Source organism: Primulina huaijiensis, chromosome 15, assembly GCF_012295235.1.
Source record: "Primulina huaijiensis isolate GDHJ02 chromosome 15, ASM1229523v2, whole genome shotgun sequence".
Classification (NCBI taxonomy): Eukaryota; Viridiplantae; Streptophyta; class Magnoliopsida; order Lamiales; family Gesneriaceae; genus Primulina; species Primulina huaijiensis.
In genome coordinates this window covers 3,535,131-3,552,981 of record NC_133320.1, presented here as the reverse complement: position 1 = coordinate 3,552,981, position 17,851 = coordinate 3,535,131, and the positions used below count along the sequence as shown (strand labels likewise).

Here is a 17,851-nt window from a genome sequence, read left to right as displayed (position 1 = left end):
TTTTAAAATTCTATAAAAATTTACATTTTATGTTGCTTTTTAAAATTCTACAAAAATTTAACATACATACCATTGAAATTTTATAAAATTCAAAGTAATTTCTTCCAACCAACGACAGTGTAGCAATAGATCCGATGATTTTGAGCCACAAATTTGATATGCTGCCGCAAGAATCGGCCTTTCTCCGCCCTCAAAACGAAATCATTCACGTGGGATTGGCCCCACACGGCGCTCTCACCACCCAACTACGCTCTTCTCTCTCCACGAAGTCAGTCTTTCCTGAAAATCCCACTTCTTGGTTAAGCAGAAGAAACAAGAAAACTCCCCTCCCCTTGTTTACCCTTCAGGAATCAGGACAAATAAATAGGATTATTGGGATTTTGATATTTTTCTTGATTAATGCTTTTGTTCGACGAGGCTTGCTTGGAGGAAATTTGGCAATGATTTGGCTATACTTGAAGATTGATTTAGTGAAAACTGCCGTTTTTCGATCTGGGGAAGCGATTTTTTCTTTATTTAATGGCTATGTTTGATTGGAATGACGAGGAGGTATGTGGATATTTTTTTTTTGCTTTTCTTTATTTTTTCCATAACTGGAATGCTTCTTCTTTTATTTATTTTTTTTGCTGGCTAGTGTTTTTTGTGAGAGTAAAGAAGAATATATGTATGTACTTTTTGAGAAAATATTAGAAGAATATAAGTATGTACTTTTTGAGAAAATAGTGTTGGATGATCAATTGCGTTATTTTTTATTTGAATATTTACCATTTAAGGCATTGAAAGGGATATATTATTTTGAACTTCTTTCTGTTTTTGATTAATTTTCTTGATGATTGAACTGAATGCTTTCTGTCTTACGTCATTTACTTAGATTTCTTTCATATATATTCTTCGGTGAAATGATGTTAATACTCACATGAGCATTTAAGTCATGTACTGTAGCTACTAAATAGACCGACTGACCGAGTTTTATGCTCCTGTAAAATCAGAGGAATTACTAATAAAATATAATGGTCTGGCATAACGTGGTTAGATATCACGGGGCAAGATCTTGAGATTTTTAGAGAGTAGAGCTGGGGGAGTTATGGGGGGAGTTATGTGTTATGGAAGTGAATAACTGGAAGAATCACAATCAATATATTTTTGGCAGTGCATATAATTTGGTTGATGTTGAGAATAGAAACTGTATGGTGAAAATTGTATAAACTCGGATTACAAGAAACAACTTTCTTGTGACAACACTACTACAAAATATTGAGACTCAAGATTGACCCTTTTGGAGAATTGGGAGTGATTCTAGCAACAAAAGTTGTTTTCAACCTCCAAAATTTCCTTCATCCCAAATTTCTTTAGAAGCCATTGTTTTAAAATTAGCTATCTCTCTTCATCTTTACGGCTTTACCTATCACTGCCATATTATCCATGTACACCAACAAGGATTGTCACTCCCCTTGATTTGGAGTGTGTTACAGGAAAAGTGATAGAGTTGGTTCTGTTTGTGCCTTAATGTGAGCATAACTTTAGCATCTCTTCCAAACTAGGAACTCAGCAATTGTTTGTGTCCATAGATATCCTTTTAAGTCTGCGTTCCATTCCTGCTTTAGATTCAAATCCAGGATGACAACCATGTAGATTTCTTCTTCAATATCGTTATGGAGAAATGCATTTTTTGCATCAAGCTATTGTGGACTCCATCCAAAATCAGCTTTCAATGACAAAATAACTCGAACTCGAGCTCTAATTCGAGCAAAATTAGTGCAAAATTTTTTAGATTGTTCGAACTTCGAATCGACTTCGAGTTTGAATATATCTGATCGAGCCAAATTTGAGTAGTAAAATTTTCTTCATATTCGGCTCGGTTTGGTTCGTTTACACCCTTAGTTGCAACCACTTCAACTGATTTTCCTCATTCGATGGGTATGCTGATTGAATATTCGCAATTCTGGGTTGAAGCAGCCATATTACTCTCGATTGTTTGGACATTGGAAACAGTGCTGTCTGTTGTGTTATCCAACATACTGCTGGACAGTATCAAGAGAAAGAGGAAAAACGAAAGATGATTGAGGGATCAGATCGCTAGAGAAATGGGCCAGGCCAGGAAGACGTTAATGGGTTACAAAAGGTCTGTATTATACAAAATTCTGCAGTCTATAGAACAGTAACAATCTATACAATCCCTAAGAATTAGGAGATCACCCCAAATCTTGTAAAATCATGTAACTTAAAATCCTAAGATTAAGAGATAATATAAAATGAGATGTTCTCCTTAGAGATTTACATAATTTGACACCTGTATTGTGTTAGTCTATCTAATCAGTTTGGCGAGAACAACTAGGATTTATTGAGTTCCATGCCCATTTGAAGTTAAATTATACCGTAGATATGTGTCTCAGAAAGATGACAACATCTCTTTTATGATTGTACTGTATGGTATCGTGTCTCTCTTCACCTTATGTTTCACTGTATCTCTGCCAAATAGGCTCCAAACTTATTGACTTAACATGTAAATAATGCCGTGATTATTTTCAAAAGTCTGATGTTTCTACTGATGATTTCATTTTTATTGCAATATGTTATCTCATTGTTTGGTTACATCTTATGTATGTTTTAGGTCTTTCTGTTTCATTTAAGCTTCATGCGACAAATTCTGCTCGTTGGTGTTTCAATTGATACACTTCAGTCTCTAAGTTGATTACAATTGCATCAATACCTGACTATCTTCTTTTTTCTGGTTCAGTTAACAAACATCATATGGGGTGAGGCTAGGGAAATTGGCGACGATCATATTGTTCCTTATCCTGATCAAAATGAGGAGAACCGTCCGGTTTTATCTGATCACACGAAAAAGGATATGAATCATGAAATTGCTCGAGTTAGCCCTATTGAACAAAAGAAACATTGTACAAATACTGAACATGGGGTTGAAGTGGTTGGCAGCTGCAAGTATGGCATTCATGACCCCCCCTCAAAGGGATTTTCTAATGCACGGCCTGATGGTTCAGACCTAGCTATTACAAATATTGAGAAAGTTGATCAGGATTCGATGGGCACGGCTGCATCCAACAATATGATGACTACAAAAGGTGGATTCTTGAAAGCTTTTAATCGAACAATTATTTTAAATATTAATGAAATGGCTTCATAATCTAATGATCTATTTTTTTTTAATCTTCTAAATACATAGATGCAACTGGGCAAATTGATAAAGTTTATGATTTTCTTCAAAATCCACCAGAGGACAGAGAACAAGGTGATTTTGTCGACTATGGCTGGGCAAATATCGGAAGTTTTGATGATTTGGATAGAATATTCAGGTAATTAAAAATTCTTATATTCCATCTTTATTTATTAGAATCCAACCGCCTTGCAATTTTTCATTCCTTTGAATTTTCTTGATGAAACAATATTATTTTTTCGAAGGAATGCCTTTAGACAGAAGTATATCATCTTTATGAAATTCCATATGTGTTTTAGCTCTGGAATTTAGTTTCTGTTCTGTTGTTTATTTTTAGCGCACTATCATCCGTAGGGACAAACAGAAATATAGGATAATAGACAAATTTATTTAGATAAATACAGGATAGTAGACAAATTTATTTAGATACAATAAGTTTTATATTCGTTGAGGATTGTGGCAGACAAAACAAGGTTTGAGAGGTTACTGAGCATATTATAATGAAGTGAAGGCACTATGGAATTATATCTCTGCCATGATAATGATTTGGCTTGGAAAACAGATAAAATCCATTTCCTGAAAGTGTTTGGAAGACACATTTGGCAGCTCGAGTTCTAGTTTTCCTTTGTTCCAGTGATTATTAACAAAGGTCGTGCAACTAAAATCTTTAGAGGGTAACCCTAGTTAAATTCGAGTTGCTGGAGAAGGGTTTTTTAAAATTTGAAGGGGAGTTTGAAATTTAATTTTTAGATGGCAATCAATTAATATGTTGAAGTTAAAATAGCTAATCCTTATAGATACTTAGAAATCTTCGTGGACCCGAACCTCCAAAAGATCCTTGTTTTTTCTTTGGGCACCATGTTTTGTTGGCGAGTACTAATACAAGAACTTTGATATATTATGCCATTTTCACGAAAAAAACTTCCTAAGATCAAATTTAATACTCATTTACACTATCACTCTAAAATATCCAGATATTTGTTTGAAACTATGCCTGTACCATTTGGTAAAATCTTTCGAGACTTTTCATGCATCATAGTTGTCACTTAGTAAATAAACATAACAAAGTCTTGTGTGATCATATGTAAATGCGATAAACCATATTTTATTCGATGTGTTTATTTAGAACCCCGAACGTCACTTTCTATTATTAAAAAGGGTTTTGAGGGTTTATAAGGTTATGAAGGAAATGAAGTGATGATGTTTCACATATTCACGTATTCACATATTTCCCATTAAAATGAGGATGAATCTTCATCCAAAATCATTTAGGAAACAAATGTTGTAAACGCTTGAAGTTTGGATAACCAAGTCTAAAATGACGTAACATAATATCATTATCTAAAGAAACAATCATGGATTCGGGTCTCGGGATAAGTACTCTGTACTCGATGATTGAAATTTTTGCCCCAAATTTGATCCATCTTCGAAGAAATATAGTCCTCCATGCTGTCCAGCATGCCAATCTTCTTCCCGATAATATAATCCTGAAAAAAACATTGAAATGAAGAGAAATTAGCTAGACAATTTGGATAATGAGTTTGTTTACCAATTGGAAGTAGATTGCAAGAAATATTGTGGACTTGAAGAACATCATGAAGGGTAAGAAATTGTGATACAATTATACAAAGGAATACCATGAACAGATGCAACTGTTCGTGACATGGTGCACCACAATTCTGGTTTCTTCCCATCAGGTTCCTTCCATTCTAGTTCCTTTCCATTTTTGTGGAAATCACCAACAGGAACTTCCAATACATATCTTTGTATCTAAGCCGGTCTCTCCTGACATGACTTCGTATCTGCTGGTTCTTCCTCCATTGCTGGAATTTGAGGCTCCCATTGGAGCCGCTTTCCATGCTGTCGCAAGTTTATTTGCCTTCACTTTCCATGCTGAATTATTGAGCTTATTGGGTGTTTGGACTTGGACAAAGGATTGCTTCACTGCTGCAAGAGGTTCACACTAACACCACCGTCATTTCTGCGAGAGGATCAGCAGCACAAGAACACAATTTCAAGGTAGATTTCTGCGGCTATCGGCAGTGAGATACCCAGAAAGAGTGCATCAACGTAAGGTTGAGTCAGGGTTCTGTGGCTACTTTGCAACTTTATAGAACCTAGTTTTTTCATGGAAGGTATCGACGTGGCTCTGATACCTTGTCAGAATGTTTGAAAGGAACATTTATTCTCATTGATTAATACATGGGTAATACCTTGGTACGTATATAGGAAAAGAAGGAAACAAAAATTATGTATCTCCTACTTTATTCTATTGTATCTACTAATTTATTTTTATTTCTTAAAATATAATTTTACTGATAGTGAAAGATCTTCCCTTTTTTGTTTTTGACAATTTTAAACTAAACAGAGTTCATTACGTTGACTAAATACATGGCCTGGAGCTCCATTAACTTTAGTATCCCAGTTTACTGTATTTCCTTTCCATGTCCATCTGACTTGGTATCCTCACAAGTGATATTTTGCAGGAACGACCCAATATGTGGAGTCATGAACTGTGGTGGTAGTGTTGATGAGCCATGGTTGTCTTCTCAAGGTGTAACTAGTCGCACATCAATACTCATGCCTACATCTGGTGATTCTTCTGATATGCCACTTGGTGCACTGAACTCCTTAGATGGGTCTGAGATTGGAGCTGAATTTACGCTAGATTGCAGCCATTCTTTTGTTGCTGTGAATGAAACATTCAAAGAGATCAAATCTCATGTTGGGCAAGATGAACAGGCAAGCACAATTACTATTGAATATATAGCGAGCTATCAGTGAAATAGAAGGTGCAAATAACTAAGTTTGTTTATTGTTCAGTTTTTTTCTCCTTTTTTTGTAAAGTCACGAGTTTGGCTTAATCATCTTCTGCGCTTGTATGTTTAATAGAGGTAAAAATGGGAATCACTTTCATTATTTTTCTAGCTTTCTCAGACTTTTGAGATTGGTGAAAATAGCGAAGCATGCCAAAAGAAGCCTGATGGAGGAAGAGCTGCAATAATGAATGAACTATCGGAGAAGGTAATGTTCTCTCCTTTACTTGTGGACAATGAAACTTTTATAAAAAAGAAAAACTGTATGAAGAAGCTGTTCCTTGTCCCTCTAGGATAAAAATACAAACAAACAAACAAACAATCTGACGGATGAGAAATCATTCTTTGTCATTGAAAAATTTTATGCTCGATATAAAAACATGTTTAGTTTTCAGATAACTTTCTACGTACCTCAACCAAGCAATTTCTAATAATATAAATCCTTAAGAAAAGCCTGAAAATGCCAACTCAGACAAATTATCGGGATATACAATCTCAGAAAATTTTAAATTAAAATAAAATTCTGAATGAACTATTTAGGCACTTTAGATTTCTAAATTCTAAAATTCGGAGTTAACTATTTAGGCACTTTAAATTTCTAAATTCTAATATTCGATTAAAATGTTTAAAATCCATCATTTCTAGTTTAATTCGTTGCAAAATATACCTTTTAGCTTTAAATGGCACTAAACTAATATTCAAGAGACTAACTTTCCTAATTCCCCAAACTTTGCATTTTATATAAAAAATTCACACCATAAATTTCAGCAATTTTATTAATGATTCTCAGGCATCAAACTAATTAAATACTCAATTATACGACTCAATAATTTGAAAATAATATAAACCAGCTGAAATTTTTGAAAATCCCTCAAACAAATCTGAAAATTCAATCAACACCTCAAATCAACGCAAAGTTTTTACCCACATCCAAAAATACAACAAATATCAAATATTGGTACCAAAATAAACCGGAAATCGAAATAAATCGATTGGTTAAAACTCAATCACGGGACAACCTACAAATCAACTAAGAGGCTGAAAATCGATCCTAAAAGCAAAGTAGTATGAAACCAGAGCTCGTGGCGGTACTTGTCGTCACGCGGCTGGAACTTGACATAATAGGGTCGGAGATAACTCGAAATCGGTCCTAAGCTCGACTACCACTCACTTTCAGTCAGAAAACACATTAATCGCCGACTAAAACAACTGGAAAATCGCAGACAAGCCGTGCACTCTTGATGTAGGGTTTTGGTGTTTGGCTTAGATCGCGATTTACGCCTCATTATGGATATCAAAATGAAGCTTGAATCAAGAGCTACCAAAGCCTTCTATAATTTCAAGATTCCGACGACGGAGGTTGGCGATTTAGGCGGTGTAAAGTGGTGGTCGGAAATGGGGTAAAAAGAGAGAAGCAAAATCGTTTAGAGATAAGATGAAAGGAGAGAGTGTTAGGAGAGAAGATGATACTGATGTTTTATATAAATGGTATGTGTTCGTGTGTTGGCGTGTGAGCTCTCTTTTACTGATTTGGGTTAATACCTGACCTGGTTTGTTTTGTTTCAACACTTGTGTGCTCTTTAAGTCAAATATATATTTGAATATCGTCAATAATTCAGATATTTTTTGATGCACATATTTAAACACACAATTGAGATGACTACAGTTGTCCCTGTGCACGGCTGAGACAAGATCCGGTGTAATGCCCTGGGTGATCACAACTGTAACATGATCCATGTACTCTACCACACCGTGTAGTATTGTCTGCCCCCACATCGATCCACTGGACTTGGAATAACTAGACTGATATTTCTTCTTAAATTGTCTTCATTTTGGTTTGAATTTATGTGGTTTATCTTGTTGGTATGATTGCTAAACTAGATAAGAAGGTGTATACACTAAAAACTATGAACCACCACTAGGTATCTGAGAAGTCTGAGATGGCCTACCTCGTCTCAATCCTACCTCGATCCCTATCGCCTTATCCACAGCTTCTGCATAAGTGGTAGGCGAACCGGCCATGACCATAACATGTATATGATAGTCAAACCTTTCTTGAAATTTTGTCTTTCTCACTCACTACCATGTGTGGTGCATAAGTAAGAAAACCATAAAGTTGTCGGGCATATTCTTCAACAGACATGTTGCTCTGAATCAATCGATGAAATTCTGACTCCCTGGTTGATTAGTAAGACGGAGGGGTATTCTTGAATAAATTTAGTTAGCACGAAAAACATTCCAAGTGATTTCACTACTTTTTTTGCTGGAAGACGGTAAAAAGCCTCCCACCAATGTTGGGCACGATCTCGTAGTTGAAGAACTGTCATAGTCAGGCGTCTCTCATAATCATAATGCACCATGTTAAACAGATACTCCATGTGCTTCAGCCATCCTTCGTCTCGCTCACTTCATTCCTTCCCAAAAAATTTCAATAGATGCGTGTTTTGAAATCTCGCCATTGCCAATTCCATTTCATCCACTCTGTATGCTAATTGTTCTACCTCTACATCAGTCTTATGGTTCGCTCCTCTAGCAGGACGTCCACGTCTACCTCAAGGAACTCCATACTTTCCTCCGACATTCTATGCTCCGGACTCTTGTGCCACTTCTTTTCCTTTATTTCCTCCGGTTGCCATTCTACAAAATCCAAGGTTCAATTCCCAAAAATATTCATTAACTTCCAAAACATCGAAATAAAACTTAATCTACAACATCTAAAATTAAAATGTTCTATGATTACCTACTAATGTCACTAACATTTCATATCCTTAAGACACTAAGATGTAATTCACGCCAGACAAAATCAAGTAATTTCAAATAATCAAACACTTGCTCACAAATTTGTTATGTCTAAATTTGAGTGTATTAACTCTAATACGAGCATATCCCAGTCTATGCTCTGATGTCATACTGTGAAGGCCCATTATCCTAATCATGATATATTATCACGCAATTATGATTAATTAATATACAACGGAAATTAAGTCAAAATTTGTTTTTGGGCCTAAAAAAATTTCGACATTACCTCTCCATAAATAGGACATACCAGAAAAATCAAAAACTCAAAATTCAACATGCACCCGCAAAAAACATAACTAACATAAACAAATGTCGGTCAAACACAATCACAAATAAACAAACCAAAAATATCATATAGTCTACAAGGCTCGATAATTACAAAACACACTCCTAAAATACTCCAAACACATCATAAAACTACTCGGGATACACCCTGGTAAAATGTACAACTCCATAATATATAGATATATTATCTTAGAGACGACAACACGACACAATACCTAAATACAACTGAGCCCACTCTGAAAGAGCTTTGGTAATTCTTGATACTTCTTCTCGAGCACCTGAAGTTGAACCACCTGTGCCACCTGCCATGTCTACACACAAAAGTCACGACAGCCCCTAGAACCGTAGTACAAGATATCAAGAAACAACGAAATATGACATAAAAATGCAAACGATGATATGCATAAATGCAATGCATGAACATGTGCAAAATATCAAGATATCATGAGTCAAATGAGCGATAATCAACAATCATACATAATGTGTTCGAGCTGGTCCATGCCTCAATGGACTGCGTTTGGGGATATGCTCAGATCTCGATGCCAGCAACTAAATTAGTCGAACTGAATCGAGTGTGTCCAAAAATCTCCAAGACATAATATATTATCATGTAAAGGATCCCAACAAAAATATAAACGGATATCAATGATAGTCAGGCTCAACTTGATATGTTCAGTGTATCGATGTGTCTAACTAAAAAAAATGTGTGTGGATTAAGGAAATATTTTATCTTATTTTGCATATCAATTACCAACCGATAATATGCGACTCAACATATAATATCACATAATTAAAGAAATAGCAGATAAATCATACATAGGATCATCACATGCCTCTGTCAGATATCGTGAAATAATTGATCTCTACGTACCTCAACCAACCAATTACCAATAATATAAATCCTCAAGAAAATCCCGGAAATGTCAAACTCAGACAAATCACTTGAATGTTAAATTTAAATGATCTTATTATCATATAACAATTTCAGAACCATTTAAATTCACCTAAAATAACAATTTTAACTATTTAGGAACTTTAAGATTTTAAAATTCCAATATTCGATTAAAATGTCTAAAATCAATCATTTCTAGTTTAATTTGTCGCGAATATTCTTTTTAGCTTTAAACAACGCTAAACTAACATTCAAGCTGAAATTTCGAAAATCCCTCAAACAAATCTGAAAATTCGATCGAGAACTCGAATCAACGCAAAGTTTGTACTTACATCCAAAAATACGACAAATATCAAATATTGGTACCAAAATCAAACCGAAAATCGAACTAAATTGACCGGTTAAAACCCATCACTGGCCAACCTGCAATTCAACCAAGGGAGGCTGAAAATCAAACCTAGAGGGCTCCAAAGTCGAAGCAAAGTAGTCTGAAACAGGAGCTTGCGACGGTTCTCGGCGTTGCGCGGCTGGAACTCGACAAAATAGGCCGGAGATAACTCGAAATCGGTCCTAAGCTCGACTACTACTCACTCTCAGTCAGAAAACATAGAAATTGCCCACGAAAACTACCGGAAAATCACGAACAAGCCGCATGCACAATACCTCATGACATGGGTATCAAAATGAAGCTTGAGTCGAGAGATACCAAAGCCCTCTATAATTTCAAGATTCCGGTGACGGAAGGTGGCGGTCTAAGGTGGCTGTTAGAAAGAGGGAAGAAAAATCGTGGATAGAGAAGATGAGTCGGAAATGGGGTTAAAAGAGCAAAGAAAAATCATGTAAACAGAAAATTAGAGAAGAGAGAAAAGTGTTACAAGAGAGAAGATGATAGTGATGTTTTAGTATAAATGGTTTATGTGCGCGTGTTGGTGTGTGAACTCTTTTTACTTATTTAGATTAAAACTCGACTCATTTTTTTAGTTCAACACTTGTGTGCTATTTAATTCAAATATGTTGAAAATAAAAAGTTGAAATTATTGAATGTTGGAAATAAGAGTTGTAAATATTGAAAATTAGTGTGTGATGATGTATTTATTTTTGGATTAAAAGAAATTCTATAAATAGGTCTCTTAATTTGTGAAGAAAAACAGAATTGAGTGGAGAAAATTTTATAAAAGTGTGTGATTTAATATATTTTGTGAGTTTGAGATTTTTATTTTTTACCGTAAATTTTTACTTTCAATAAAATATATTTTTTAATTTCGTCAGCAATTCCGATATTTTTTTTACATATTTTTAAACACAATTTAATTTTTTGACTTAGTTATTTTAAATTCTTCATTTTAAAACGAGTTATCTTAATTATTGTCAAATAAAAGATAATTAACATCGAGTCCTTACAGTTTCTCTCGTTGTTTTCATTTGTTCAGGGCAATAATAAAAAGAGATTGCCCAAAGGCCATAAGTGCCAGAAATCAGAAGAAAAGAATGAAATCAGACATCTGCATGATTTAGGTTATGCACGTTCCTCACGAGCAAGCCCGTCACAGCTATTTAGCATTCACTATGCACCATCAATGGTCAACCAATATCCACCCTTAGTTCTAAGTCAGCAATGGCAGTCTCAGAGGGCTGAACCTTTCCAACAAAAGCAATGTACTGGTCCACTTTTGTCATCTAGTTTATATGGGAATGTGTTTCACTACCCTGCCATGTCCATTGTACCACAGTTTCATCCTGTGGAAGGAAACCATGAAAATGGAAATGCAAATTCCCCGAAGAATTCAGTGGATGGTGCAGTGAAGCCTCCAACAATGACACCCAAGGAAAAAATCGAAAAGTTACGGAGGTGTCAACAATCGAGAGCAATTCTTGCAATTCAGAAACAGCAGCAGCAATTCGGTAATCATTTATCAGTTGAATATTCGACGATGGAAGGAGAGAACATAGAAGTTTATGGAAATCTTAGCACATTGCTTTCCCTTGATCACAGCACATCCACAGAAGTCAACGATTCCAATGCAGTCAGCATTCCTTTTGGCAATCGCTCAGTGGAGGAATCAGTGTTTTATCAACTTCAAGAAACAATTTCCAAAGTTAGTAAAATGTTACTGCTGGTAGAATGTTTTCTGGTATTTTTTCTGATAAGTTGGAGTAACTCAGCCACAAACTGACATTTTTGCAGTTAGACATCCAAATAAGACTTAGCATCCGGGATAGCTTGTTTCGACTTGCTCAAAGTGCTATTAAAAGGCAACGCCCTAGTGATAGAGGCAGTATCAACAGCAGAGATGAAGTGCTCAGCAAAGATATTGATACTCATGAGAGGTTAGTTAATAATTTGCAAGGAACACTCACATCAATCATGCGTGTCGTTTGTTGCACCGTGGGAAGACCTTGATTTTTTATTTTTAAATCTTTTCAAATTTTGGACTTAACCTACAGATCATCGATCGTACCCCTGTAACTTATCATGTGCGAGATCATGATTGCCAGTAAGACAAGCAGCATTTAATGATGCTAAACATCAGTAATATGTTGTCAGACAATCATGGCTAATAGAAGGAAATAGAATGTATCTATTAAGTTTTTGGATGGTAAACTAGTGGAATGTACGAAAACTGAAGTTTGGAGCAAAATTTACTCTCTTGAATCAACTGCAAGTCCAATGACTTTTTACTAATGCAAGAGGTTTAACTTGTTGGCCAACATTTAATTGTAATGTCAAAAATTTTAAATGCATTCACCCTTTGATAAGCTGTAAAACTTCCCTTTAAAATACATCAGTCAAGACTCTTTTTTAGCATGCACTCGCCGCTTGCTAAATTCTTTATGCCACATATCCTTTTATAGCCTTTTGAATTAATGTGATGTGCTCTCCAATCATTTTCTTCTCGAGTCCTGAAGTGTTGATAACAGAGTAAGTTTAAGTTATTTCGATCTATCAGCTATATCTGATCATCTGTTTATTTTCCCAAACAGAACTAGTACAATATCTGATGAAGAGACCAACACCAATCCAATAGATCGTACTGTGGCACATTTACTTTTCCGTAGACCTCTAGAGTTATCAGGAAAACTTTACAAAAAACATGATTCACCTGTGTCTGCTTACATCTCGCATGAAAGGAAACCAAGAACTTTAGAAAGCATAGAGAGGGGACATTTTCCAGACACTTTTGAGAAAGCTCAAGTCGAATCTTCAGATGAGTCAAAAACTTTTCATGTATATTTTGATAAAGATCAGTCCAAAAACAGCCCTCGCTTAGACACTCCCCAAAATATGTCAAACATTGAAGCTGAGACGGAGTGGAATGCAATGCCTCTGAATCATTATGAAAGTAATTTCCTCCTCTTCCATCAATTTATTACATGTCTTTATGTATCAACCTTAACAATCCTTTGGTACTTTGTTAATCAGCTAACTTTATCCTTTTCCGATAGATTGACGGATACCCGTACGAGGAGCCTATATTACAGGGGAAAAAGTTTATGGAAGTCATATTTTGAATTATTTGTGGTCATTTTTTCATGGTTCATTGTCAAGATCGATGTGCTCTGTTAACCTATCAAGGAAATGGTGTCTTTCTGCAAGTCACAACGTCATGTTTGAAAACTTCAAGATGGGTTTAGTATTCACAACTATACTGAGGTGTTGACATGTCTTCACCCCCTTTGTAATAAGCAAAAACATTCATTCATGTTCTTCTGTATGTGTGGTTTGGAACATAGTTTAAGTCTAAAGATTTTTCTTATGGCTTATTAAACTAGTGAAATAAAATATTGTGTTTTGCTAGGACTATCAGTTAGAAGAATTTTGGAATGCACTGATTTGTGTAAGTTTCGTTCACTGGCTATATTTAATTTATATTTAATAAAATACCAGTTGCTTTTGCACGTGGATCTTCCTTATAGTGCTTTTATGCGAGGCTTTACTTTTTCCTGAATATTTGGTGCAACGGATTTTTTTCCCAAGTAATTGAAGATATCATTATATTTAATTGATCTTATTTAGATAACTAGTGGAGTTTTTCACCTTAAGAATATATGCGAAAAATCCAAATTTTGAAGTATGGACTTATAGAGAGTGGTTTAGGTATATAGACTATTGTTGTTAGTCAATCATGTTCAAGTAAAATTATAGACGTCGTGGTAGAGAACTTTTATGTTTTACGTTGTGGTAGAGAACTTTTATGTTTTAGAGTATAATGCATTCAAAGTTTGTGTTGTAACTATCCAACAAAAAATTTTGAGCTCAGGTTCGAGTCTTGTGAATACAGCAGGTCAGAGAACCTTCTTCTCTTGCAATCCTGAAAACTTATGTCGATAGTGTTGATTTGTACTGCACACGTTATCAACTGCGAGCTACACGAGTCTGGTGTGGTTCTTCGAAGCAAATCACTAGACCATAATTCTACAAGTACCATATGATAGCAACAAATACAGAAGGCACGAATGCTTGTTATAGCACAAGCAATGACTGATGTGAAAACTAAATGGACAAATACGCAGACCTATAATTTTGTTTGTACTCCATATTTCTTTTTGTTTCCTTTCGCTAGGCATATGTTGAAATTCCCAAACTACACAGTACACACGGTAGTGCCGTATATTCATTCAGTTGTCCAAGTTTTTTAATTCACTGGCAAGAAGCAAGAGCATTACTATTTAATATATGCACAAAGTTCCAGAGCCTAACCGTCGATTTTGGAATCATGAATAACTTAGACCTCCATTATTCAATATAATGCACAAAGCTGTGGGCCTTATCCAATCAGCCTTTTGGTAATCCTATCATTGTCTCCATCTTTCACCATATGTACTTTCAATCCTACCAAGTTGCAATAAATCCAATCGTAGTGTTAAAAATTCTCTCTTTGCCATAGTTTCAATTTCCTCTCTAAAAATTGTTTAGATTAATGATCATTTCTTTTTAACCAGTATCCAAGCACAATTCGAAGACATTTTTAACCACTTAAATCTGTCATATGATATATATATATATAGCTGTGGAGCTGGATAGACACATGTTTTCCAAAATCATATCATTAAAAAGTAATAAAAAGACATCATTATTTGTTTGAACAAACATTGACAATGACCAAGACAACAAACATCAAACAAAAAATATAAGCCTAATCAATTACAAAGCTCACGAGCAATGCCCAAACGAGAGTTGGCAGTGTCAAACAAGATCCTCAAATTTTGTTGTTGCAAATTGGCTATCACATTCAACACCGAGTTCACATTATTTGGTGCAGCCGCCATAGCCAAGCAAGCCAGAGAACCCGAGCTACTGTGTATCAAACTATTCTCAGCTGGCAACTTCAAGTCCAGCCCTGTAAAATGCAATGTGATTGTTGGTGCTATTTCTTCATTGGTTGTTGCAAAACAAGTGTCGAACGCCCCCAATGAGCTAAAAGGCCCTTTCAGTTGCTTCATAAATTCGTCTCTAATGGCGGTGTACACGGGCTGGATGAACCGGGTTATCACCGTGCCGGAGTCTATTATGGTTCCGGCGCCCGTGTTGGGGTCGAATGTGAGTAGTTCCGGAGTTATGGGGATGTTGACCCTGCCGACACTCACGCCGGTGAGGTTCACATAGTATAACGATGGCCTGTGCGGGTTGGTGAGAAGTGGGGTGGTTTTGATGGTCTTCGGTTGACCCAAGGGCCCGAGTTTCAGCGACCCGGAGAAGTAGTAGTTCTTGAAACTAGGCAGACAGTATGAAAATACACCAGAGTAGAGGGACCCGGATTGAGAGAGCAATGAGAGGGAGCCTCGGCCAAGACCCAATAACCCCTGGGGCGGAATAGACCCCCCCGACACGGAGTTGATGCATCCAAAAGCGTAGTTTGGGACAGCATCGTTGCCCAGGCCGAGGGTGTCTCGCGACAGCGTGGCCGCGAACGAGGAGGCGGACCCGTATGACTGGTTGAAGCTGCAATAACCCGAGCCGACGGTAGGACACGAGGCTCCGCTGACTTGGGTGCACTCGGATGCGGAGCAGTCCAACGACCCGAACGTGGAGGACCTGTTCGTGTCGAACATGGTGGAGGAGCAGCCCACGCAGCCGCTACATGGGATCCATGCAGCATCGTTGCTGGTGTCCAAGACCATGAACATGAGCTGGCCCGGAGTTCCGATATTCGCACGGACGACGTAGTTTCCTACGTTTATAACATGGCCGGGGGCGATGGGTGCACTGGTGGGCTTTTGGGTGGCTAAGGAAGACAAATAGGAGAGCCTTGTGGGGTCATTCGAGGCCATTTTCATGAGTTTACTAAGCCATGAGGACTCTTCATTTGGTGGTGTAAATGGTGAGCATTTTCCATAGATGTGGAATATTGACAGGTCTGAATCTGAAGAAGAACAAGAAGGATCAAATGCAGCACTGCATGTTGTGGAAAAGAAGAGAAAGAGGAAGATGATGGATGAGTACTCCATTAGTGAGCTTAGCTTGTCTTTTTGAATCAGAATTGTGGTGGTTTTGAATTTATAGAATACTTGGAATTTTGTATATTCCTTGTTGATATTTATTTAATCATGGGTTTATTTTTCTAGTTTATCTTATAGTTTATGTCTCTTCCCAATTCAATATGTTACTAGACACGGCTCAGACTCCTACGGGAGGCAGCAATGGGGAAGTTTCTGCAATAGGCGAAAGCGTGACGGAGCAATGTCGGGCTTCTTACTGCTCAAATAGATCCTCCTATATCCATATATAAGCATGGTTTATTAAGAATACACAAGAAAATCACTTCGAATTTCAGTGATTTGTGGTCATGCCAACATTGATTTGTGTCGCAACAGCAATACCGCGAAAAAATGCTCGAAAACAAATAATTGTTGCACTAAAACCTAATTTTTGACTTATTAAAGTGATCAAAATCCAATTTAGGCTACACAAAATTTGTGTTTTTTCCTTCTCATTATTTTTTTGTATCATCCAACGATTGATGTGAAACTAGTAGCACTAATGCTCAATTGGTTTACCTGTTACTTGGCAAGTAAATTCAATTTTAAATAATGATTAGGACAAATAAATACCCTCTAAATTAAATACATATATACTCAATTTTAAATTAAGCAAACTTCAAGCCAAACCGATGAGGTACCAAGAAAATCAGCCCATGAAGGTTTACAATAATTGTTACCATGTAAGCATATATTTGCAAGGACGTCCCAATTAGCCCTCGTGAAAAGGAACTGTGCTTGGCGAAAACATCAATTGAAATTTATTTAAAATATATTCAAAAGATCCTTCAAAGTGATTTTGTGTTGTTTAATCCTAAAATAATGTCACAAGTATACATGAAAACACATTCATTCCTAGTTTTCATTTTTGTCTTATTATCGATCAATTTACTGTTTTAAAAAACTAATTTACACTTTTTAAATTTTTAGTGATTTTTAATCAGAGTGCTGACGTAACACTGAAAATTTTTGACATGTCCGATGTCACATTTTGTGCACTAAAAGTGTGAATTAACTGATAATATGCCCAAAAATGGAAGAAACAAAAAATTTATGCAATTTCCTCTTCTTAAATTCGATACATTAATGCATGAGAGGCCTCTCCCATTTTCACTAGACATTGGAGTTTCGAATCACTTACATTATTTACATTGAACTATAACATTCCATCAAAAATATTAATTATGTGTGAAAAAAATGAGAATATTCTCATTTAAAAGCTAAGTGCCATAGTTGGAACATAATAATAAATCCATAGGGTAGTTTATTTGATAAAAATACGAATATATGCAAATAATTAACACTATCATGAAATCTTGGTGGATGGTTTTCTTTGTCGTTTGGGAAAATATAGCAGATGCTGCGGTCGGTCACGGGCTTACCCCAAAAGACTTTCTGAACCCCGAT

General features: G+C 36.1%; 2 protein-coding genes across 14 annotated transcripts; one reads left to right on the top strand and one right to left on the bottom strand.

The window, feature by feature from the left end:
* The first annotated feature begins 100 nt into the window (after positions 1–100).
* Positions 101–13,612, top strand: LOC140958526 (protein LNK2-like). 13 transcript variants are annotated; one of them, XM_073416000.1, is made up of 9 exons: positions 101–549; positions 2,738–3,083; positions 3,185–3,314; positions 5,662–5,729; positions 5,811–5,917; positions 6,113–6,199; positions 11,398–12,063; positions 12,153–12,295; positions 12,950–13,612. In XM_073416000.1, exons 1-9 carry the CDS (start codon positions 520–522, stop codon positions 13,530–13,532), a joined length of 2,160 nt encoding a protein of 719 aa, XP_073272101.1. In that variant the 5' UTR covers positions 101–519; the 3' UTR covers positions 13,533–13,612. The 13 variants fall into 13 exon arrangements, with proteins under 13 accessions (XP_073272101.1, XP_073272100.1, XP_073272104.1 ...); XM_073415999.1 differs by having other exon boundaries at positions 6,104–6,199; XM_073416003.1 differs by adding an exon at positions 1,957–2,122 and having other exon boundaries at positions 5,662–5,917; positions 6,104–6,199.
* Positions 13,613–14,995: 1,383 nt separating this feature from the next.
* Positions 14,996–16,473, bottom strand: LOC140958301 (aspartyl protease AED3-like). Its single transcript, XM_073415701.1, has one exon. The coding sequence runs from the start codon at positions 16,412–16,414 to the stop codon at positions 15,107–15,109; it is 1,308 nt and encodes a 435-aa protein (XP_073271802.1). The 5' UTR covers positions 16,415–16,473; the 3' UTR covers positions 14,996–15,106.
* Between the last annotated feature and the right edge of the window lie 1,378 nt (positions 16,474–17,851).